Consider the following 25,570-nt stretch of genomic DNA (forward strand, 5'->3'; position numbering starts at 1 on the left):
TGCGAGGTCTCTGGCATCAACCTGGTATAATGTTTGTCCTTGTTAGTCTGCAGGTGAGGGCGAACGTATCATTGATGATTCATCCTCTGTCATTTCATTTCTCTCCGATCAAAACAATAAATAACTAATCAAATGGTCTAGGTTAGATACTTTTCTGTTCCTGTATTATGATGGCCATTTATCAGCCTTTTGTCTCATGTTTTATGCTTTAAAAAAAAAGTCAATCCATGATTAGATTCAGGCCACTCTAACTGTGATTGTCACTTCTGTAAAGGATGTGTCTTTTCTCTTTGTGTAAGTGTCACCTATGAAAGATTTTTGCCTGTTATTGAACTATTTTTGTTATAAGGAAGAGTTGTATCCTGCACTCAACGCTGCTTGGGCAGCTATACTGACCTTATAGCATCTTATACAATTCAGAAAAAGGGAAAAACTTGCCTGCTGAACGACATGAGCAAGTGACAACAGCAGCTTGGCACTGAGAGCTACAAAACGACTGAGGTGGAAGGGAAACTGCTGACCTACCTCAGTCCCTCTTCAGTCGTTGTTTTCTTTGTCATGTCCTGTCACTATCTACCTCTGCCAGTCTGTCTTGGATGGAAGACAAAATATATAGACAGAAAGAGACCAAAAGACACATTTGGAATAACTGTCCTATCTGTACTAATACGGCAGAAAACACCCCATGGCCTTAGCATTAAAAGGTCTCTTGAATTTCCTGTCGGTTTCTGTCTGTCAGTCTGCCTGTCCATCTACCTGTTGCATCTGTCTGTCAGGCTGTTCAGTCTTTCTGTCCTGGTAGACTGAATTTTGACTGTAAACATTAGGATTCACATTAGTAATAAAAAAATTTTACACAGTAGTACATCTGTGTGTGTGTGTGTGTGTGTGTGTGTGTGTGTGTGTGTGCATGCCTGCGTGAATTCACCTATGCATTACTTCATTCCTGTGCACGTGAATGTGTCTGTCTCCTGTACACATGCCGTTATGAAATGAAAGTATGTTAATCTACACACCACACCGTTATTTAACATTCAACTTTTCTGAAGAAACAACAGAATTAAATGTGTAGTGTGTATTCATTCTTGAGTCCAGCCCATGGCTTCCATCTTTGCTTTGTCATTGTTTGCAATAAGAAACTGAGTGCACCAAAAAGTAATCTTAGAAAAAAGATGTCTGACATTCCTACATCGGTAGTCTTGCTAGTAGATGCTTGATGGTTGGAAGTCCAGCGTCTAATCTGTCAGGCACAAAGAGTTCCAGAGACGGTTAAACTGGCTCTATTGAATATACGGGGATGTGTCACAGGGTTTTCTAAAACTCTTTGGTCAGGCATATCTGCACTTGAGAGATGTTAAAAACAACAACATTTGAGACAGCAACCGATTTCCACACTAGATTGAAGAAACAGGGCTCCGTATTAACACCTCTCTGACAGCAGAACTCATGAAGTCTCCTTGGAAGCCTGATGAAACACGTCAGTAATACACCAATGAGTCGTGTCCTCTTTGGTTTCTTTCACAATGCAGATACCCAACAGCACAAGAGGAAGCAAGTCATTGGCTCCTGATTGCAGCCCTCAGAGACAAGAAAAAAAAAATTGCAGTTGCTACTGGAGCTGCCTGTACTGGTGTGGCACACGTGTTCCTGTAGTTATGGTGTTCAACCACACGAGGCCAGTGTTTCATCAGGAACAGACCTAACACCATTAAAAACAACTTACAGGCAGACCAGGGAAACAATCTGACTAAGTACTGGGGGTATTTATAGGTCGAAATGAAGAAGATCTTCTGTGTCCTGTCCGTGTCTTTGTTCTTGTTTGTTAAAAGACAGCTGAAGATGTTAAGTAGTGGTGACTGGTAAGGCAGCACTTCTGGGGCAGCTTCTGGGTTTACTTTGACCTGTACGAAGAAGAGAGGAGAAGGTTATGCAAAAATAGTGACTGAATCCCTTTTTATTGCTGTATTGATTTAATGGTAAATGTTTATGTGAGCCTCTTAAACTGCCACTGGTAAGTCATGAATAGAGGGCAGCAGTGTTGCCTCAGAATAACCACATTGAGAACATACGGTATATGTGACGTTGCCATACTGTGAAAATGTGAAAGCTGCTTGAGAAAGTTGAGGCATAAAGAAGATAAAGAGGTTTATGATGAAATGCTTAGTAGTACATTCGCTCAGTATTGTCCTTGATAAAGTGGTTCATTCAGGCAAATAAGCCGAACAACATAATATTGCTTGATGAGGACTTCAGAGACAAGGCGTATTTTATAAAAGATAATAATACTCAAGGGACAGCTTAATACCCACATGGGCACACTGGCTTTGATACTTCCATCCAAAATATCCTAAAAAGAATACAGGAAAAGAAAAGAAAAGAAAAGCTAACAATGTGTTTGATTAATCTGGTCTGACCAGTAGCTTATGGTAGCTGTATAATGGACATCGCTGAGTTGGCTTCCCAGACTTTATGATTCTTCTGCAGTTGTGCTACTGTTACAATAGCTTAGCCTTTTAGCTAAATGCTAAAGAGATGTAGTAATAGTAGGGTTTTTTTTAGCTTCATCCTGCAACTGTCACACAGCTGCTGTGACCACTGTTTAGAATAAGTACAATTCACATTAATTCAAACATCAAATTACACTGCAGGCAAAGAATGGGCACGTGTATTTACTGAGGGACGGCTCAGAAATGAGACAGCTCAGGCAAGAGTCATTTCCTTTATCTGTGTCACTTGGGTTTAGCCACTGCCCTGTTCCTTTATGAGATCAGCAGCAGGTCCTGAGTGTATTCATTTCAATAGGACAGGCAAACTCATCTGCTGGGGAAAAAAAAGAAAGGAGCCATCACCTATTTTGAGCGGGTTTACTAGCAACTTGAGTTACTTTTGGCATTAGTTGATCTAAGAGGGTTTTTTTCCTCTGCAAAGAAGTGCATATTTCTACGAAATTCTGGAAGTGGCAATTACTGTTGTTATATGTGTGTGGGGTGGTGGTTGAGTGTGTGTCTTGCAAGGTAGGAGAGAGATTCCCATTGGGACACTACAGCTGATGCTTTTTATTGGTCCCTCTGGCCAGAGCCAATAAACACCAAAGTGAAGGAACAACAGCTGGGGAACAATGATAGCATATTGATGATATTTATGTGAGTGTGTTAGCATATACATGTGTTATATATGTATATGTGCGCTCACATTAATGTCCAATCTATCTAGGAGTCTGAGTGTGCGTCCTTGTGTATGTGTAAGTGCCTGCATCTGTGTGTGCATAGACGTGTGTATTCATGCTCCAGCTCTTGTGAGAGTGTGTTTTTGTTGTTGTGGCCATTATCTTGGGGGTCGATGATTTACGATCTGTGTTATGACTTCCACAGGGGACATATAAAACTACAGAATGGCCCTTTATTGCTTTTCTTCTTTGTTTAGTCCTACGTTTCATCCATCACTCTTTGTTTCTTTTCTTCCCCTGTCTCTCTCTCTCTCTCTCCTTCCCTCTCTCTGTCTCTCACTATCTCCTGGTCTCTTGCCCCTCTTGATCTAATTTTCTCTTTCTCCATCTCTTGCTCTGTCTGTCTCTTTAATTCGCTCTGGCTCTTTTCTCTAATAAAAACAGTTATTGATCACTTGTCCGGTGCACATCAGTGGAATCACCATTATTGCTTATTGTTGTTTGTTACAGTGGTGTAGGTTTTGCTGTATTGCTTGCCGCTTTCCACTGGACAAAGTGTGAGACTGAGATTGATGCGGGGCTGTCTAAGCCTGGGCTCAGACTCATTTTGTGTTATCCTATTGGTTCTCCAGCCTAAGAATAGCTGAATGTCTCCATGAAACTGGAATCTATGGTATCAGTCTCAGGAAATCACCATATAAACTAGAATCTAGCCTGCGGAGATATGAAATAAAGGCTTCCAAAACAACAAGACCTATTTCATAACACAACAACAATTCTCTGGAGGATGCCCTTTTCAGACAATGTGGGCAAAATAGCTAATTATGAAACAGAGCTTCAGCAAGAATGATATCAAGGATGCAGCGGCTTTCATCATACACCCCAACTTTATTTGCCACCTATGAGGGGGGTGATGAAAGTCCTACAACAGTGATAAGTGAGGAGACCTTGCGCTGATAAATGATAAGCCCTTATGCTGATGCAGCGAGAATGTGCTTGTATCTTCCTCACTGCAGAACTCAGGATATCAAACGCAGCTGAAAATTAGTCCCTAAACACGGTGGGCTGTTGACGATGGGGGTTGGCCTGAGGATCTGAAGCATATTTCATTGCTGCGTGGAGGATTCAAGGATGTGAAGATTGAAAACTGATGACCATTTATCTCAATATACGCTCCTCATATTTAAGACTAATACATCATCAGTATTATGTATGTAGTAAGTATTTCAACAAGGTATTTGCAGACACACAGACAATGCAACTATACTTACATGTACATGGGCTGTAGCTGAAGGTGGGAGGTCTTCTGAGGCCCCTGGTAACCGTATGAGTCGAACCCACCTATAAAATCAACTGCACAAAAACAGCATCAATTAGAGAAAGTGTATGACTTTGTGGTTATCAGCTGGGAACCTCCCACTACTGATGATTCATCGCATTAGGCCTCCTACACCAACAGAGGTCTCAGCAAGACATTTTTTTTTTTTTTACCAGAACACCACCTCTGTCACTGCTATTCTTTGAGCTGATCAGAGTTGTAGGAATAAAATGGCTTCGAGTGAAAATTTGGTCTCAACTATATGAAAATCCTGAGATGCAAATCTAATTCTATTTTTAAGAGGGAGACTAAGACTTATGCAGCAATATATTTATGCCTTGAGAATACGCTTAACTCCTAAATTATCTAGGATAGCTCCACAGATTCCCGGGCCGAGGAGCTGCCAGCAGGTGGTTGCTTTCACAGACTGAGGCAGAAAGCCTGGACTTTTGAAGAGAGGAAGCCATGATATTTTTTCACTTTGATGTTGTAGAGCTCATAAAAGGGTACTTCCTTGCCTTGATCAGCAGCAGACTTTCTTATTTATTCAGTATGATTTCATAACATCAAGTACAATGTGGAATTTGGCTGCCACTGCAGAGATGAAAGTAGCTAAAAGTATACCTTAAGCCTGCAATAAGCAGGGATGTAAGTCCAAACATCATGTGGAAGCCAGCACCAAACACACTTTGGAAATTTGATTTCCAACAAATGCACTGATTACACTGAATGTAGTTTCTGAATGTCTATCAGAAAAATCGAATAAAGTAAATAAATGAATATGCATGAAGCTGTTATGTACTCATATCTTTGCTCAGCATGAGAAGTACAGCAAATATAAAACTGAAGATCTCATTTCAAACTAACAGTTTGACATTTTGTAAAATACACTTTGCTCACTTGCTTGCTGGGCAACAGGCAAAACATCAATACCACTCTAATATAAGAAGGAGTAAATATAAATATCATCCTACAGCCAACAGCTAGCTAGCTAAGCATAAAGACTGACTGTGTCCGAACTTAAAAAAAATGCCTATTTCTCAGTTTTCAGCAGTAAGCTGCCTTTTGGTTCTTGTACAGATTGAGATACAACGCAAATGAGTAAAATGTAGACTTGAACTGTGAACGGGGCCAGGCAATCTGTTTGGTCAGCTGCCGGTTCTAGAATCAATGGACAGAAATGAAAGTGATATCTTCTCATGAAGGCAAGTGAACATATTTTTCCCAAGTGTTTCACTATTCTCTTAACAAAATGCATAAGTACAACTTGAATTTCAAATAACCATTATACCAAAGATCCACTTTATCAATGTAAAAAATTTAGCATGAAAATGATTTGTTCTGTTTTGAATTTTTAAGAGCCATTCATGTCTGTGGGTCAAGGTTCTGTCCTCGCATGCCTTTCTTGTTCTTTGTCTTTGCAGCTTGGTTCTTTGCTCTGTCGAAGTTGTGTAAAAATTCATGATAAAGCACCACATCTTAGCTGTGAATTTTCACACGTCTCCCTTAATCCTCTTAATGCATTCATGAAATTTTGATTTCACCACACAATGGGACAACAGATGATCTTCTTTGTCTATCAGCAATTTTCCTGGAATGTTTTATGATCCTTCTGCTCATTATGGTTGTTCAGCACAGACTGAATGCAAAGCCATTGCCTGTGCTTGATGTACTCCTTCTTTGTGTGAATCCTTTTGTTGGAGGAATGGCCTGGTGTGAACGGTAAGGGTGTCGTGCTGATTCATTCTGCAGTCAAATAGTCTCAGCAGAGTTTCTGCCATGCTCGACCCTTTGAACACGAGAGGAAATGGAGCCTCTAACCTTGTCAGTGTGCTGCCTATCAAGCTGTAGCGGACCAATTTTAAAATTCAGATATGTTATTCACAAGGCCCAGGTTTGTCCAATGAGTGTGCAAGAACCTGCACGATTCTCCCCAGAAGTCAGAAACTGCAGTACAATGTGTAACAAAAAAAAAAAAAAAAAAAGATTACAATGGGCAGCAAACAGATTTCCTGTTTTTTAAGGTTAAATTATTTTCACTTATTGTGGTCTTTAACTATTTTCCAGTCGTTAATGTTCACTATTGATAGAAGTATCCTAAACGTTTCCACTTACACAAAGGCAGATCACATGAAGATTGCAGTGCTGTCTAAGGGTTTGTGTGTCTGTATGCGTGTTGCTCACGTTTGATAAGAATCTGTCTGACACATTCGAGTAGCTGTGAGACAGATAAGACTCACTATTATGATTAATCTCCCACACACACACACACATGTGAACAAACAGACACGTACACTCACACATGCACAGAATAATTATCAGAGTAATTAGCTTTCTCAGCAACTCAGAATCTTCATAGGTCCTCAGTGAGTATTAGCTTCTTCACTCAAGGCACATTTCCCAACAAAGCCGCCTGATTATTGTTTAGTCTCCCAGACTGCATCATCCAGCAGCATTTTCCACAGCCACATTCAGGAGGCTCAGCAACATGAAAATTACAATGAATCCCAAAATTATTACAAAGAATGAATTTTTTTGTCACATGAAAATGAGGCATCTGACATAGCGCCTCTATTGCATGCGTATTCATTTCGCCTTAATAGTGGCCTTAAACCTCAATTTGAATCCTGATAACATTTGTCCCCTGAGAAGACATGAGGAAAACACTCACATGGATTACTCCTCATTTGTTTGCTGTTTGAATGTCCTCCCCGTGTGCCTTGTTTCCTCCCACAGTCCAAAGACATGAAATTTAGGTGAACTGGAAGCTCTAAATTGCAGGTAGGTGTGAATGTGTTTGCCTGCATGTGTCATCCTTAGGGTAAACTCATCACCCGTCCAGGGTGAACTCTGCCTCTCGCTCCAAAGCACGCAACAGACGTCAGCTTCCAGACACTTTCAAAAGCATAAGCAGCTTGCAAAATGGATGAATAGATGAAATGTGTTTGAATTTATTTAAGCCCCCGAAAACTCAGTTTCAAATGATTTCTTTATAACATTTAATATTTGGGATGAAAGTAAAAGAAAGTAAAAGAAATCAATGCTAAAGTGTTCATAGTTAACTTGGTTGATGGTGCTGGCAACATAAGTCAACAAACACACTACTGTCATTATGTCTTCATTGAAATGCTGCTGAACTCTTAATTGGTGCATGAGAATATTGTATATTATGACATCCTCATTTTCAAACTGAATCCATTTCAAACTAGTAAAAAAATGCCAAATCTCTCATGTGAAATAACCAATTCTGTTCTATCTTTGGCAGAAAATAGTGTGCCAGCATAGGACCCCTCTCACAGTAAGAATCTGATTAACAAAATATGTTTTCATGGCCTTTAAACAGTAGTTTAATTCATAAAAGTTATGATTTTAAACTTCTGCCTAAGATTTGCCAAAGACCGAAGATTAGAATGACTTAACAAGTAATTGTCCCAAGCTGCATTTTATTTTTATCTCATCTGAAATTGCTTTTTAGTTCCAACAAACTCTTTCTCAGGGTGCAAAACAAGCAGGAACGTGCAGCATTAAGAGCCCAGGGCCAAATACAACAGTTAAGCAAAGGCCAAATAATAACAGTCATTAATTATTTAGACATGGAACAAGTGGCATTTTAGGCTTCCTGTCATCACGAGGCTTATTAAAATGCAGTGTTGAAAAATTCATATTTCAAAATAACACCTTAAACTCAATTATGCTCCATAAAAGTGGGATAAATACAGTGTTATATCACTTTTAACTGTCCTGCACTGGTGATTTAATATTTATCTGTTACTTCACTGAACACACAGGATAGCTTCGCCACATGAACAGCCTTTAGAAACAGAAGCTGGTCTCATATGCGGTGCTGACCCACAGTTAAACAGCAGATGGAAATCATTTTTCCCCATCAATCTCAATTCTCAATCCGCTTCTGGCAGGGAGGAAAGCAGGAAAACTTGTCTACTCTCTGCATTTCAAACTATTTCCACTGCTCCTGCCTGCATTTATTACCTATCAATATTTATGTGTTAGCAAACAGCATCCTCAATTCAGTGTTGAATAAGACATGCTTGGGTATTGATCCTCTCGCAGAAGGGCTGCGTCTACTTTAATGGAATAACTAAACTGATGGCCTCAGGTAAATGGGCTCATTCAGGTTAATGCCCACAGACATGCACTGCATCCAAAATACAACAACTGCTGAATTAACATGTTGATTTGCCTCATTCTGTTTAACTGTTACTGGTACTAAATTTAAATGGAAATGTATTCAGACAAACTAAATGCTTACTAAATATCAGTCAGCACCAGCTGTTATTGGAGAAGCTGTACACCTCTCAATCAACATGGTTGTATTGATGTGTTGACAGAAGACTGATGATGTATGAATGGACGGGTGATCATCTTTTTTTACTTTCCATCTTCACCCAGTTTCAGTTTTAGATTTTCCCTATGACTGTTGCTTGGTGATGGTAGTGGAAAGCAAAGTATGTGGGAGAGACACATGAATGAAAGACAACTTTGATCTTGCATGAGTCTACCTAGCCCTCCTCATCCTCCACACACTCTCTTTCTCCATGTGCTGCTGTAAATGAATTAGCTGCTGGCTGTAAAATCTGAGGGCTACAAGGTTCACTTTGAATTCTGTCTATGGGTCAGTAAAGGCCCTCAGTCCAAGATGGCTCCATCTAAACCAGCTGCTTCGTTACAAAGAGAATGAACAAGAGGACAAGCTAGGAAACAGGGATGGAGAGAAAACAGAAGCACAGATTGAATTTACTGCACAAGTTCGATTCAAAAGTACCAGCAGCGTAAAGCTAAACCACACAAACCTATAAATGTACTAAGCTGGCTAAATAGCAGACGACAGCTTAGCAACTTTAACTGAAGCAGTATGGTTGGTACTGTATGTTAAGACTAATACTTGATATTGATAAAGCCTGCAGTAAAATGTGTGTGTGCATGCGTGTGTGTGACTGTGTACTTACAGCTGTCCTCTTCTTCTGAAATGAGCTTGACCACATAGCAGGCGTAGATAAACCCCATCAGCTAGAGACAAAGAGAGCAGCAAAAACAAAGGAACGATTATTTGATGGTGTACAACAGACAGACACACAGACAGACAGACAGACTTAACAGAGATCGCATGGGCATTGAACAAATCGCTGGAACAGACAGCGAAAACAGGTGTCGGTGTAAGTGGAGCAGAACAGCGCTGTGGTGTTCTGCTACAAAATAGAGCATGTGAATCAATGGACACACGCACATATGCACGCACACACACACACACACACACACAGTGAAAGTCAAGCATACATGTTCAATGACGACCACAAGCTTAGCCTAAAGTTTCGTGATTTCAGAAGTGTACTGACACTGTTCACACACACCTTCAAATCCTATGACTATTAAAAACGGTTACAGCCGTGACTGAGAGTAACTTTACTGAGATTGTGAATCAGTGCCTTGTATAGTTTGCTGTAACTGTGTGAAGAAAGGTGGTTCCATACTTGTTGCCATCGTCAAAATGAAAACCTCCCACCACCAGCTGCTCCGACAGGGCTTTGCTGCGTGGGGCTTACAGCTGAACACAGAGGTGTACCTCACATTGTTCCCGCTCATGGTCTCAACTCCGTTTGAAGCCGTTCACAAACCTGAAAACAATAACGGCCGCTTACTGAACTATCAAAAAAGGGGCTATGGTGCTGTGTTGTGGTGTGCTGCCATTGTTACAAAATTGGGTTTGTGTATATGTGTATGTGTGTGTGTGTGTGTGTGTGTGTGTTTAGACAGTGATATAGCAGTCCACACTAGCAACACCTTTGCTCTCTGATCTGCACTTCGATTGGCTGTCTGTTTCCAAGGCGACCTGCAGGAGGTGGCTGATTGGAGCAAAGAAGTAGGAAGGTGTGTTCAATTTAAGGTCAGCTTTTTATTGACCTTATTACCCTGCAATGATAGAGAAAGAAAGGGAGAGAGATAGAGACGAAGAGAGAGAGAGAGAACTGTGGTAGGAAAATGCAGGCAGTGATGGAGATGTTTGCGTTTATGTAAGGCATTTCAGTAACATATCCTGAATAAATAGGCCTTGTTGTTCAAAATAGGGCTTTAAGTGTAGGAAAAATGACATCGATCTGGTTCTATTGACTACATGGACACATGCCAGCACACACACACACACACAGAGCCATACACAAGGACATAAACACAGCGAGCTGCAAATGTGAGCAACTACATTTGAGATTCAGTGTATATCTCAAGGTCTTGACCTCATTTAGTCTAAATAATGTTCAGCTCCCAAAGCACCTCTCTCCTCACTCCTTTTCTCATACTCACACCCTCTCTCACTATCTCCTTCCTGCTTCTCTTCCTCGCTCTCTTCCTCCATAATCACTATTTCCTCCCTTTTCTTTATTTCTCCTCTGTCCCCCTGTTTCTCTCTCTGTCTCATCTGTCTCTGACAAGTAGATGACTCATAGAAATATAGTGTTTTGCTGAGCAGGGGATGAATTTACTTAAAGTTGAGCTAAAAGTAGACAACAGTGCCAGTATCAGCATGGGGATCACCGGTGATGAGAAAATCAATTTGGATAACATAGGAGGCTTTTTGTATCAGAGGTGCCTTGAAAAATTACCTTTGCTCAAAGATGCTGATAAACTTTACCGGCTACAAAATCTCAGTTGTCACTACCACTGACAGCAGTATAGAAGAACACCTTTATTTTGAAATATTAAGTTGACCTCCTGTCCACTGCCACTCCAGCTAAAAATTCTTATTACTATTCATTTAAAGAAGACTTTTAATCTTACAAAGTCAAAATGTTGTTTAAAAGACTTTCTGTCACATGCAGTAACGGCTGAACCGGAGCCTGTTCTGTCTTCTGCAGGCTCATTGCCTCTGAAAATGACTTTTGGGTGCAGTTTTGTTAGAATCACTGAGCAGAGTGCAGAGAGCTGAGCTGCCCGCAATACAGAACATTTGATCAGCTGTGACCGAGTGTGTTTCTCTGCACATCAATATCCTGTTAATATTCTGGATACTCAAGTATTCTGTTGTGGTGTTGCTGCATGTAAACATAATATCCTGTTTACAATAAGTCTGATTTTATCTTCTCAAAATGTGAAGAAACCCAAATAAGATAGCCGGGGGTGCATCAACATTAGCTATGGGGCTGTGACGTGTATGTGCCTTATCTTGTTTGTTGTTGGATTTCTGGGTCTGAGTAGGTTTGGTGCCTGCAGCTATATTTGGACTATCCTGTTAACTGTAAACTCAACTGTAGCATTTTGAGTTTTACAGCACTATAAGGTTCTCCAAAAATACATTGAGTAAATGTCTTGAAAAGGTGTTGATATGACTAAGATTAAGATCAAAAATGACCAAACAATATCCACATCTCTTAGCCCACAGCACTGTATTCAGGTGAAACTGAAGGGAAGTTTATTTATTTATTTTCAATTCTACAGAAGGTTACAATGACTCATACACTGAAGCTCACAGCTTTCAGATGATTATATTGCCCCCAAGTGAACTGAGAAAGCACATACGGGGAAGGGAGTGTTTTATTTGAGAAAAAAATTCAATATGAATATTTATGTTACATTCAATATTACTGGTATAAATTTAAACTCGCTTTTCTTGTTTCTAACCATTTAATGTTTTTAGTTCAGCTGCCTTCACCTCTGTTTCTTCAGATGACAACTGACACGACTACACGTCAACTGACACTTCCACTGCGTTCATCTCTTACTATGTAACTCGGGGTTCTTCTGCTTTCAGTGGTTACACTTCAGCCTCACCACAAAATTCATCACACTTGGACGATTTCAGTTGCTCTCATTGCTTGAAATTCGGCTGAATCTTCACCTCCTTCCAGCACTCAGCTCCACTCAACACAACGTTTCTCACTGCAAGCAGTTTCAACGTAAGCTTCTTTCCACACCTCCAGTCCTACTGCCATGTCATATTCCTTCATTAACTGTGTGTGTGTGTGCGTATGTGGGAGGGGCAGTTTCTCAGCCGTGCATGTGGGCCTTTGTTGGTTTTAATCATGTCATATTTACGAGCTCATTTTTATTCATGTAGTGCTCCCAGCTTTTGTAGGTGTTTCTCAACTGATATATCAATAAAGGGCCAAACACATGTGCTGTGGCAGATGTTATTTTTGCCTTAATTCCCTCAAGTTGCCGTTTTTTGTTTCGATTGCTACTACAAATTGTATTTTAAATGCCACTCCACTCTTTCAGTATTTGCAACTGCAATTTTTCAGCTTTCTTTAGAAAATGAATTGTTTCCACATTCAAACTATGACCTAATGTAAAATTAAGAATTACCAGTGGGGCTGACCACAGTTAAAGTACAGATAAAGCATTTAGCTTCTCTCTTGTCTTTCCGTGTTGCTGTAAACATTTTCTCCCTGCTTTTCAGCTTCTGTCTGCATTTGGATGGGCTGAATTACAGCAGCCTGCAACCAGCTTTCTCAGGCAGACTCTGGTGTCTTTTTTCATTTTGTTACCTAGTTACCACAGCAAAAGTGAATGGTGTTTGATGTGATGAGTGAAAATGGATATGGCACCAGTTCAGCATGGACAGGATCACTGCACTGATGAGCCTGACAAGTAATAACTTTTACAACTTTACCGGAGCATCCCACAGAGAGCTGTGTACCTCATTCTCAGCAGAAACACACATTATCTCGCAAGACAGGAGGACAGTCTTTATCCCATCTCTTAAACATACTGTGCAGCAGATACTTGTTGCCATGGTAAACACTATTGTTAGCTATGCAACAGCAAATCAGCAAAACCTACTGGCATTATATAAGAGCAGGGAAGAATAATGGTATGGGTAACAGTGAAATGCTCTTGCCATCCCACAATAGTTGAGTTTAACATATTCCCCTCCAGAGCTTGAAAAACAATGTTCTGATCAAATGTTTGCAATCATAATGACTGCAAATTGGCTACCTGCACTGCAGATACACCCTCTAGTTTCACACTGTCCTCCCAACCTGCAAATAAGCACCAAGCGCAAAACACTAAGGTTGAATGTTTTGCAGGTATTTAGAAAGAAACCAAAACATTCTGCACAAACTATAATTTTGACCTGATGATGCCTGGTGAAGGAATGACCAAAGGGATTACAATTCATCCTGAGGGGGACACTGACATTCGTGCCACATTTTAATGGCAATCGATAACACAGCAGCTGAGACATTTTGGTCAAAATCACAAAACAAAGAGACAGATAATGTCATCCCTAGAACCACACAGTGAGAGCTGTGAAAAAGATCCTAATATACAGTGGCTATTTGTAATTTATTAAATTTTGATTTTAATAAATCAATGCAATAACTCGTGGGCACTGTTTTGTCTTTTTTGACCAGTTATGAGGAAGCATATAACATTTTGATATTTGGACATTACTGGATTTATTGCAGTGATTTACTACAGCTTAATCGTCACTGCCCAAAACGATAAAGAATCCCATTAAAGTGTAGGGCTACATTTGCCATGTGGCAAGGAAATGCCATTAAGCTAAAAAAAAAAGATAACTGAATCATCATTCTTTTCTGCAATAATCAAGTCCCAAATGCTCCTTTAGCAGAGATTCTGATAACACCTGGAAGTTTTGAAAGGAGCTTGGGGAAAAATTAGTTGAATGTCAAACAGCTGTTTGATAAGGAAGCCTGCAGGTTGTGTTCTGCATAGCCTGAGACCAAAAACTCGTGGGAGGAGACCTTTTAGAAAAGCAAGGACAGATGCCACGGGGAAGGCAGTTATAGGTCAGTCACCCAGTGACGCAGTTTGTCCTCCACCAAGGAGGTTGAATTTTGCCAAAACAGTTCCAGTGGAAAGTGCTGACGCTACTGCATCAGCTCCCTCAAGGTTTGCAAAAACTGAAGCAGCTCACAGGTGGATGTACGACTAACATTTCAGAAGGCAGTGATGTTATTTAGATCCATGATTAATTCTTTCCCGTTTCCTGCATCTTTACACCCTCAACCTTAACAGTGCTTATGAGCAATCCTAATTGGAGAGTTGTTTTCTGTCTGTGTGATAATCTCATTTGTGTTGGATGTATTACTCTGGTATGAAAACGTATTAATCTGAAATGAGAGAATCCATTACAGCTGCTTCATTCTACTGCAGATAGATATGCTATGATGAAGGTGTCACGTTCATTGGATTTAATCTGTTCGTGAGATGAAGACGCCTGCTTAAACTCAAGCTAATGTTTGTCTCATTTCCCCCCACCCAAGCGGTCTGTAAATTATATGTGATGAAAATATTTTGTCAGCCAGTCAAAGCTGCTTTGAAAAATCAGTGTAATACAACAATCAATAATCATATCTAATCACTTTCATCTAAATTTGTTTTGTGCTTGTGAAAACCTGCAAGTACAGCAACAACAAATGAATCACAAATTAAGCAAAATAAAGCACCAACCTCACCCTCCATCGAATCATCAGTTCTTAAATGCAACAAGTTTGCAGCAGCCACTTACCATCCTGTGTTGCAAGCTTTCTCTAAAATTGATTCAGGAAGTTCTTACCCATCATAATACAAAAAAAAGAAAAGAAAAGAAAAAGAAAAAAAATATGAGAAGCTTAACTTATTCCACAAACATGGGATCAGTGCTGTGGAGCACAGTGGTTGCCTTGGTTGATTGACATTCAATTCTCATGCATTGTTCTTTGTCTTTTCTTTCTCTTCCCTGATCTTTGAATAACAACAGCTATGAAAACAAATCTGGTCCCAGCGCTGCTTTTCATGAATACAATTTAGCTCTAACATGACATCGTTGTCTGTGGTCAGCAAGAACAACGTCACAATCAATCTAGTCAATAAAAATGAAAATAAAAACAGCACTTCGTATGCAAATGAGTCTTTGCCAATGATGAAGGAAACCTAGAGACCATTTCATGTTTTATATTTCCTATATCTTTAATACTAATAATGTGATGACATATCTTATGATTTCCATTTGATTAAATGACTGAATGACCTTTGTTGTGGTTATTAAGAACACGGTCATCTTACTCATAATTAGGACATAATAAGTGAAAACTTTTTGTGCTTTCGGCCATGCGACCCATATGGCTGTAGGGACATTCATGGTCCCCAGATGATGTATCTTTGGTGACTTCCTAACTGTCCCTCTGGCACTACCATGAGGTTAAAATCAGTGGTTTTGACTGAGGTATGTCAAGTATCTTGGTTTAGACATTCATCATCCCTTAACTTTCATCATCTACACACTTTATTTTGGCGAGTGGTTTGGTCTACTACTAAAGATCCGAAAAACTCCCTTTAGTAGGGCTGTTGATATTGTTCAGTATTTAGTCTAAAGTGGTTGTAATTTGTAATTTTCACATCATCTCAGTAAACTGTTGCAATGTTGCTAATGAGTCTTACATACAAACAAAAAGCATAGCTAAAAATAATTTTCATCACATGACATTTCATAGTTGAGGTGATCCAACTGTGTGCAGCAGAGGGTTGAGTGTATTCAGGTTGACATTCCAACAAAAAAACAACAGTAGGTGATTTCACTGATTAGGTCCTCTAATCAGGTTGAAGTTATGCTAATCACTGAAATCACAGTACTTGCCGACATGCACTCTAGACCACTGAGCCAGCAGGAAGCCTCATCTTAGAGGGTGTTTTTTTTTGTGAAATATCATTTTATTATTTCTCTGTCCGTACTATGAGCAGGTAGAACAACCCTGGGAAAAAAAAATCAAAAGCTGTAATCACAGAAGTCATACTTGTGCAACCCCCACCGTGCTACAGTGTGCAGTCTGCAGTGATGGCTTGCATGATGGCTTTAGCAGACACTTCACTGCAGGACTCTCTGCGTTTACCCGGAGAAGCCCTATGCTCTGTTTTAATTCACATCTTCATACTGTGCACCAAATTGTAAGAAAAAAAAAAACAAGTTTGTGCTTTGCAGTTTGGAAACCTAAGTCACTTAACTGTTCCAAAACCAATCAGCTTGTAACATTTTTAAATCCTTTAACAGAACAACAGAACATAATCCGCACAGGCAATATATGAACCCTGGGGAAAGACCTGAAGAAGCTGTGTGCCATTTTCCTGATCATTTTCATGAGATTTTATTATCTCGTGTAGAAATAAAGAAGAATTTTGCAAGACCTGACCCTCTACAACAGATGAACCTGTAACTGTAAACAAAATCAGACAGTCAGAGAGTCAGTTAGACAAGCAAACTGGTCCATCACATACCCAACTGACCACCCAGCCAAAAACAACAACAACAACAAAAAAAAACATGTTCTGTAGTAGACCTTGACAGCTGAAATGCATCAGTGGCCACTCTAACTCTAACTCACACACTGTCCTGACTGTTACCCTGTTCATCAAAAATTGTCTTTACCTCTGGAAAACGTCAGCCACACTCATCACAAATAGCCCCCACCCCCTCTTCTTTTTACCATGTCCATGTATCAGTTAACCAGTCAGCCAGCTAACCAGCAAACACACACAGACAACCAGTCAGTTCAGACCCCAACCAGACCCTAACCCCTCACTTAGTCAGCCAGTCGAATGGCTGAACATTTGTTATTAAGGACCCTGACAGTGTTTCCACCAATTACAGTGAAGCAGCCAGCCAGTCAGCCAGCGAACCAGTCAGACTGTTGAGTGTGTGCTCATGGAGCATGACAGTGTTTCCACACACCAATTACAGCGAGACAGAGGTACAGCTGTGTGGTGGCTTGGCACTCAGCCACACTATAAGTACCACTATCGATTGACAGAGAGTGCATGATGAGAGCTGGTGAGAGAGCGAGAGAGAGAGAGAGAGAGAGAGAGTCATGTTATGTGAAGGAGGAGGATGCAGAAGAAAAAATGGGAAGACATTGAAACTTCCAAACTCTTTCTCTCTTTCTGTTTGGTGTAATGACGCATGCAGTCGCATTAAAGCGCCGGTTTGTTTACTGCATGTGTATTCTTATGTGTGTGTACACTCCGAAAAAGAGGAGCTACAGAAGTACAGAGGAGACTAAGATGAAAAGTGACAGGCCTCCCTCATTCCCGCTCTTTATTTCTCTCTCTGCTGTCTCTTTTGATCCTGCTAATTATCGCAGTTTGACAGCGCAGGAGAGGAAGAAATACAGAGGGTGAGGGTAAGAGACAGGCAGAGGAAAACAGAGAGAAGGAAATCGCTTTTGTAACAATGAAATAAGACAGAGCGAAGACACACAAAAATTTAGATAGAGAGAGAGTCTCTGAAGCAGCTTATCCAGCCCATTCTATGTTAATGAGAGTATGAAGTTATTAACTTAATGGAGCCTATAGATGTTTTATTTTTCTCTGAAACAGTTACTGCAAACTTGCACAATCGTCCACAATTCCCTAAACGATTGCAACAGACAAAGAGGTTTGCATGGTTGTAATACACTTTAGAATACATTAAACTTAATGTACTACTGAGTGTAACTGTATAGACCATCAGTTCCATCAATTCAATAACTGCATTCATTTTAAAGCATGGCTTGTCACACACACACACACACACTAACAAAATCTTCCCTGTCACACCTTAAATGTGTTATGTTTGGCAAAAAAGAATTTAAATATGGTATTTTTTTTATCTGAGCACCTACACACACTTACACCACTAATGTTTCTTCCTTTCTGCTCAATGTGTTAATAATAAGCTGTCTACAAATCCCCTGACCATAACAACTTCATAAGGCAACAATAATAATTAATATTGTGTTTGTAACAAACACAGAAACAAACAAAAAACCAAAAACAAATCTAAAATAGCTATACTGTGGTGGTCTGCCTCCACACACCAGTCAGGATGCAGTTTACACCTGTCATATGTCATAAATGTAGTGATTGATAGAGCTTCATCACACGGTGCAACAACAACAACCACCTGAAGCTTAACGTCATCAAAACTAGTGACTCTATGGTGGACTAAAGTGTTTCAAATATGGACTTCCCTGCAAAGAAGCTACAAATCCTAAAACATGGATGTTTCACTCACTCAAACGCCGCGGCGCAAGATCTGTAGGGTCACATAGGGTTGCTCTGATTGATCACACTATTATCGTTTAAATTGCTCAGTTCAATTTAGAATCTCACCAACTGACAAACATAGTCACAATGTCCTTTTCTGTTCTGGAGTTGTGGTGTTGAATAATAACCAGAAAAGTATTTTTTGAAGAACGTTATGACGACACAGTGCTTACTTACTTTTGTCTAAATTATGCATGGACAATAACTGGTTCAGAGTGGGCTTTAGCGAATGATCAGTTTTCCCTATGTCAAAATATTCAATCAGTAAAACAATCCTTTGAGTGGCACTCCTTTGAAATCCAGTAGCTTTCTCTCAGGGCTAATTTGCTAAGAATCCTCAACTCTAATTGCCACCCATCAATGGAGAAAACCATCCTAGCTGTTTTGCCCTGCCCTGAGTCCCTATACTGGCTAAACAGACCCAGTCCAGCTAAATATTTAAGGCATATACCAGAAGTTAATTCACTCATGTCTCATGTCAGAAAGAAACAAGCAACAGTATTTTGCAGGATACTGACAGTAGCATCCACTGTGAGCGACAGGTTAGTCCTATTAGTTAAAGCTCTAAGCCGAAATGCAACATGGTGTATATTAAATGCAGGTACTCAAGTTTGAAATTGCAGTGCAGACAAGTAAGCACCAATTTAGCTCAAAGTACTTACAGCCAGGAGTATCTGCAGTGAGGAGTGAGCCACCTCTATGAACTGAAAATCCATCAGACAGCCAGATATAGATATATATCGGTGGTCTTCGGGTGCCCAAGAGGGAGGAGGGCTGATGGGTGTCACCCTGCACCCCGGGCCGTTCTCCATCCACCAGGAGCGATGCATGGACAGATTGAATGTCAGGACAAGGTCAGAGTCCTGGAAAGAAAAGAGTCAGAGAGAGAGACAGAGAAAGAGTTGAATTTAATTCTCAGAAACACTGTAAGGAGGATCAGGAACAAGGCTACATCGGGATGAAAGTAGGAGAGATGGGAGGAGCAGATTTTTATTTAAACCAAACTGTTTGTCATGTAGTGGCCTGAGAGACAGACATAGGGAGAAAGGGGAGAGGAGAGGGTTAGATGCGAACTAAAAGTAGATCTCAGCTTTATAATTTCAAAGATGTGGGATCATTCGGACTAGATCTGAATCACACACAAGCAGGGTTATGATTAGGACAATAAGGGAGGCGGAGAGAAGAATGATGGGAGGAGGAGAAAGGGAGAAGCTGAGAGCAGCTTGGTTTTGATTTTGTGTCTCTTGTATGATGATTTCAATGTAGGAGACAGAGGAGAGGCTTTATGTCGTGGTGTCTCGGGAGGGTCAGCAACTCTTACTGTTTTGGTTTGAGACAACACAGTTATGATTTGTTCTCCTCATTTATTTCTCTGTAAGGAGGACAATATCCCAACACTACTGAAAGGCACATTCGCATTAAATATGGCAACATTACTGCAGGGGTTTACAGCCACACTAGCACTGTGGCTCAATGAATAGCAATGTGAAAATGAAATATATCTACAAATACAGGATGAATTATGTCTCAGTAAAGCTTCACAGAGCCTCTAGTGTCGTTCGTCGTAGTCTGTTGTTTTACAGACATTTTCTTCTCTTCATTTGTTCAGTCTTTTGATAACAGCATGAGCTGCCCCCTGAATGCCGGAGATGACTTCAAATTACAACCGTGAGCTGAACAAGTAAGCAAATATACATTTTCTGTCCGTTGTTTCAGTTGTAGTACACAGACACACAGCACATAGCAATGAAGCCTACAGTTAAGGTGTGGGATATCTGCTTTGGCTCCTCTTCAATCCTTCTAACTGTGAAAGCCTGGAAGATGCACAATAAATCAGTTGTGATATTCGTCTTGGTTTAAATAATGCACATATTAACGACTCCACTTAGCAAGGAGAGGCATATATCATTGCACAGACAGCCATGCAAACCACACACACTAACACACACACACACACACACACACGCTCACAAATGCACACTTTACACACATGCATATTTGTTCTTGCACTGCTTTGCCATAAGTCCAGTGAAAAGCCTTAATTCTTTTCAAAAGCATGCTGAAAGCAGAAATTACTTTCACCTCAGTTGCTAATTTTATCTGTGGTAATATTTCTACCAAGATATGCAAACAATTAATAAAACTTTGATTTTCTCATATTCTCTCAGCTACCTATTGGTCATGGAAAGTGTCAGTGACTGTCTTGCCATGTTAGAGATTTGGTAGATTAACCATAAAGTTTTTATTTGGTCATTTTTTTGTTTTTATTTTACCTAACTAAAATATGAGGAAATGAGGGGGTTAAAGGTCACATAAAAGCAGGAAAGCTCTAACATGTCACCAGCAGGTTTGAGTGTGATTTACTCTGGAGGAGAACACAAATGGCAGATCTTTAAATAGAGCCAAAGCGATTCAGTTCTTATACATCAGCACCTCTGTCAACACAAACACTGAATGCTCCACTTTGTCTTTATCTTTACCTGCCCCACTTATCCTCCACACTTGACTCTGTCACCTCCCTCCATGTTGTTCTCTCTTTTACTGATTTTTTTTCCTGTTCCCCCCATCTATTAATTTACACTGTGGTCTCTCTTTTCTCTCTCCCCTGTCCTTCTCTTTCTTCTTTTCTTTTCTTCTTTCTCCTCTCTATTTCAGCGTAATGAGTAAATGCCTCATTAGCGCAGAGCTCTGATTAATGCCATCTCCCCTTGTTGTGCTCCTCTTTTTAATGAGTAAAATCTCTCTAAATTTCTCTCTTGCTCCCTCTCTGACAACACTCTCCCATCATGTGTCTTTGACTGCCGCTGCTCTGGTCCAGATCTTTCCTCCTCTCTGCTTTAACACATCTTTGCTTCACCTCTTTTCTCTCATTGTTTCTTTGTCATTCATCGCTCTTACTCTCTGAATCTAGACCACAGGGTCTTGGGGGTGGGCTGAGGAATAATTATTTCAATACACTCCATCAGTGCTTTTCTAATGAGCCTCTCGAACAAACACACACATATAAACACAGTGAAAAGCTGAATTTGGCAAAATGTCATCAAAAATACTACTGATTTCTCTCACATTGTGAAGGCAGCGAGACAGAATATCATGTGAAAAATGTGTCCATGTTTGACCAAGCTGCCATTTTGACAAACAATAGTTGCAGTAACCACTTTCGGTGGACAGAAACAAAACTTGCAATTTCTGTGCATCCAATTTGAGAGAAGACAAAACAGCATTAACTAATTTATACAAAGCCCTGCTGGAACACAGAGAGGAAAAATATGGGGCTTTTTTCCCTATCTTTAAGAGTGTACTTTTTCAATATAAGAGCATGACTCATTGATTTCATGTAAGACTTTGTAATGCTTTGCCTCTAAACCCTGCCCTGGCACTCAAATAAGGCCCTGCCTGCTCTCAGATTTGCTCTGCTTGCAGATTTCCTGCACTCCAGCTTCAGCCCTTCTCCTCATGCTCAGGCTGCTTCTCCTGGTGAAACTCAGATCTTTCCTCTGCTCTTGGATTTTTGCACAATAACCCTGTCAAATTTCCCAACCAATCAATGAAATGAATGAATGAAATGATCCCTGCCTTGTTAAGGATGACTGTACTTTAACCAGCTTTGACCACTCCCACTCTTCAAGGGTTTATTATATTTACAACAAACACACCAAGAGGCAGGGATAATTCACATCTAAGAACAAAAGAGATGTAGAAAGCCTCTTTTCTGTGTTCTTTTTCTATTCAGCTGTGTCTGACAATCCTGTGTTTGTGCATGACAACAATGAGGTAACAGATAGACTGGAATAACACTGGAACTAATAATAAAACAAATGGTATTATCTCCTTTCTGTTTATCCAGCAGCAGTGAGCTGCCACAAGTCTCTACCGCCAAAGATGAAAAAGAAATCTAATATTAGAAACACTTTCAAAAGTAAGTAGTACTAGTGTTTGGCGATAGCACTTTTGTAATAACAAATTATCTGAATATGAATAGTTTCAGTGTTCACAACCGGAGACACAAAGAGGCAAGTCTCAACTAATTCCATACTCACCCCCTGTGGCATACAAAACAATTAAACTGCAGCTTTGTACTGGCATTGATTTATTGATTTTATATGGTGGAATTTATTTAGCATTGCAGCATTTAACCCAACAGAATAATGAAGCCATAGCTCCAAAATAATCTTGAGACATTAAGCTGTACAGTGATGAACGAGCTGTTGGGCTTGCGACCTCAAACCAAAAATACTGGCTATATTTGTATAGTATATCTAAATAATACAAATGTGTTGCTGTGTATATGTGTGTGTGTGTGTGTGTGTGTGTGTGTGTGTGTGTGAGTGCATTTACATGTGGGTGAGCTCCTTCCTGTGCACCATTTCTGACTTTTGATCTCCAAATCGTTTTTCCTCCACATATTTTCTCCCCTCTCTTTGTCTCTCACCTCTCTCTCCTGTTATCCCCCCCTCCTCCTTCTCTCTCTCTCTCTCTCTCTCTCACACACACACACACACACACACACACACACACACACACACACACACACAGAGTCTATAATTTCCAGTGTGCTAGTTGAGGATCATGCACTCATGCTCTCAGGTCTTTGTCTCTGACTGTGGGCTAGTGCCGCTTCAATGAACCACATCTGTTTTTCCTTTGCCTTTCTCTGCACCTCTTCCTTCTCTTCTTTGTCCTGGTCTCTCTCTTTCTCTCTCTCTCTCTCTCTCTCTCTCTCTCTCTCTCTCTCAATTTACCCTCAGTTTCCCACTTCTCTATTTCCCTTTGTCTCCCACTTCCAAGAGATGGAGGAATGGAGGGGGGAAAGACCACTGAAAATGGTATTTCCTTTGATGATAAATGAGGGAGATGTAATGCCCTTCTGATGCTACCTGGAACAAAATTTGATCACAAAATAAAAAAGACATTTTCTTTCCAACAAGAAATAAATCTCAAAATTACAGGCAAAAAAGCAATGCGGATGCTGTTCCAGGGTTTGCTTTATTGACGGTTTATTTAGAGTCTTTTTCACAATATGCATTCAGTTCACCATCCCGTCTCTAGTGTGTATGGACTGAATATTACCAAATGTGTCAATTAATTTCTGAGTTTAATTAAAAAGTAGCAGTGTTCAAGGGAACTCTGAAAGAATTTATTTTTTAGTTCACAGACCCACATATATTCTGGATGGATGGCTTGAATGAGGGCATAAGGGAGGGAGTGCCAGTTTTTCCCCATGAGTGCTTCAGCATCTGCTCCCTGGACACAAACACACACTCACACACCTTATAACAAATACTGACTGGCACATAATCTAACAGCTTTTCACATACAATGCTCTACACATACAATATCCAGCAGTCACACGGTGAATCAGACAGACAGACAGCATATAAACCAGCCTGTCTTACATTCTGACAGCCAACAGCAGTCAGTCAGAGATATTCAGTCCGTCCAGCAAGCAGCTAGAAAGATCGGCGATCATCAAACTAAAGGGCAGAAAATCAGGGAGGGGACAATATTAGCTTTATTCTCTCTAAAGCCAATTTTTCACTCTATTTAACTGAACCTCTATCTGTGGCTCTAACCCCTTCTCTATCATTTTCTCTCTCTCTCTGCTGTCTCTCTGTATGTCGCTCACTCTGTGTTATTTCAGACCAATATCATCAGTCACGGTGCATCTCCCTACAATGTTTTGCCGTGATTTCCCATGGGTGTTAGATGAGGCCTTAACCCATAATGCCTAAAGCACTTCTCTCCTATCAGATTGGCTGTGGGTGTAAGGGAATTGTTAGCGTGTGCATGTGTGTGTGTGTGTGCATATGTACTGGGGGTTTGGGGGTGGGTAAAGATGAAGTCTGTTCCACTTCCTAACCCTGACCTTAACCACTCCAAACCCATTACCATCTCTAAGCAAATGCCTCAACATAACCAATTTAACCCCTTCAGTCTCAGCCTGCTGTGCCAATTATAGCGTGCTACCACCCGCACCCCAGGTGGGATCCACAACTGCATGAAGGAGGGGGGTGGCTAATTCAAGTCTTCAATGGGTTAAATGGGTTTTTTGAAAGCCCGCAGGCCACACCTTGTGCCATATGTCGGAACTCTAGAAATCAGAGCTTGAATTTCATTTTTGTACCTTGAAAAAGTAATGAAAAAACAGAAAAATACACCTATATATATACACCTGAACGAAGAAGTTGCATGTTAAAGCTGCTGCAATCAATATATTAATAATGGATCAAAAGACTGTGTGATCTATGAAGGTGTCAGATGAAAAGAAACTTATCATCCACCTCTGCAGTCCCCTAAGCTCAATGGAGCATTTTTGGTGTCTTTTAGCTCACTGTTTTCCTTTTTCTCTTTTTGTGAATGTCTCAATCTTAGTTATGTTAGCCTTTGTGCCCTGAAGCCACTGCTCCACCACTTTGTCACTGCTTGTATCTGGATTGTTTCATCCCTGACAGAAGTCTGGTAAATTGTACACTAATATAAACTCAAACTGTACTCAGCTGAAGTACTTCAGTACATTTATTTACTGTAAACTTGTTGTGTTCATGCAATAAACTGTAGTTTGCCATTTATCGCTTAGCCAAATACACCTCAGAACTCTGCTGTTCACTGGATGCTAACAGCTAACTACCTCTCTTCCTGGCGGTTTCAGTACAGATTGGTGGCACCCTCTCGGATTAACAAGGGCAACACATTTGTAACATCCTGCCAGAGAGCTGTTTGTGACTGAAGAGATAAATGGACTGCAGAAACATTTCAAGATCTTTATATTTTTTATAGTCCTCACGCTGAGGAGCCAGCCGGTGACGGTAACTGTAGCAACAGCACAAGAAGAGCGCTCAGTTCAGTTTGACTACTGTTAAGTGATGCCAAAGTGGTGCCAAACACATTCTCTGTCCTATTCGGACGGAGGACAGTGGGAAGCTGTTTGAGTCCGGCAGCATGCAATGGCATTTTAGTGGTGCACAGAGAAACTGTCTTGTGTGTTTATTTGATCTGCTCTTCTTATCGGCCTTTATAGAGACCACCAATCAAACTGTTTAGAATGAATATTG

General features: G+C 40.4%; 1 protein-coding gene across 1 annotated transcript in view; it reads right to left on the reverse strand.

Annotated features, from left to right (window-relative positions):
- Positions 1-201: 201 nt before the first annotated feature.
- Positions 202-25,570, reverse strand: part of nkain2 (sodium/potassium transporting ATPase interacting 2) — a 71,237-nt gene continuing 45,868 nt past the window's right edge. The window contains exons 4-7 of the mRNA XM_046373799.1: positions 19,181-19,381; positions 9,452-9,512; positions 4,438-4,519; positions 202-1,901 (exon numbers count right to left, since the gene is read on the reverse strand). Of these exons, the coding sequence (XP_046229755.1) occupies positions 1,892-1,901; positions 4,438-4,519; positions 9,452-9,512; positions 19,181-19,381 (354 nt within the window). The 3' untranslated portion in view covers positions 202-1,891. The remainder of the gene's footprint in view (positions 1,902-4,437; positions 4,520-9,451; positions 9,513-19,180; positions 19,382-25,570) is intronic.

Source organism: Scatophagus argus, chromosome 19, assembly GCF_020382885.2.
Source record: "Scatophagus argus isolate fScaArg1 chromosome 19, fScaArg1.pri, whole genome shotgun sequence".
NCBI classification, from domain to species: Eukaryota; Metazoa; Chordata; class Actinopteri; family Scatophagidae; genus Scatophagus; species Scatophagus argus.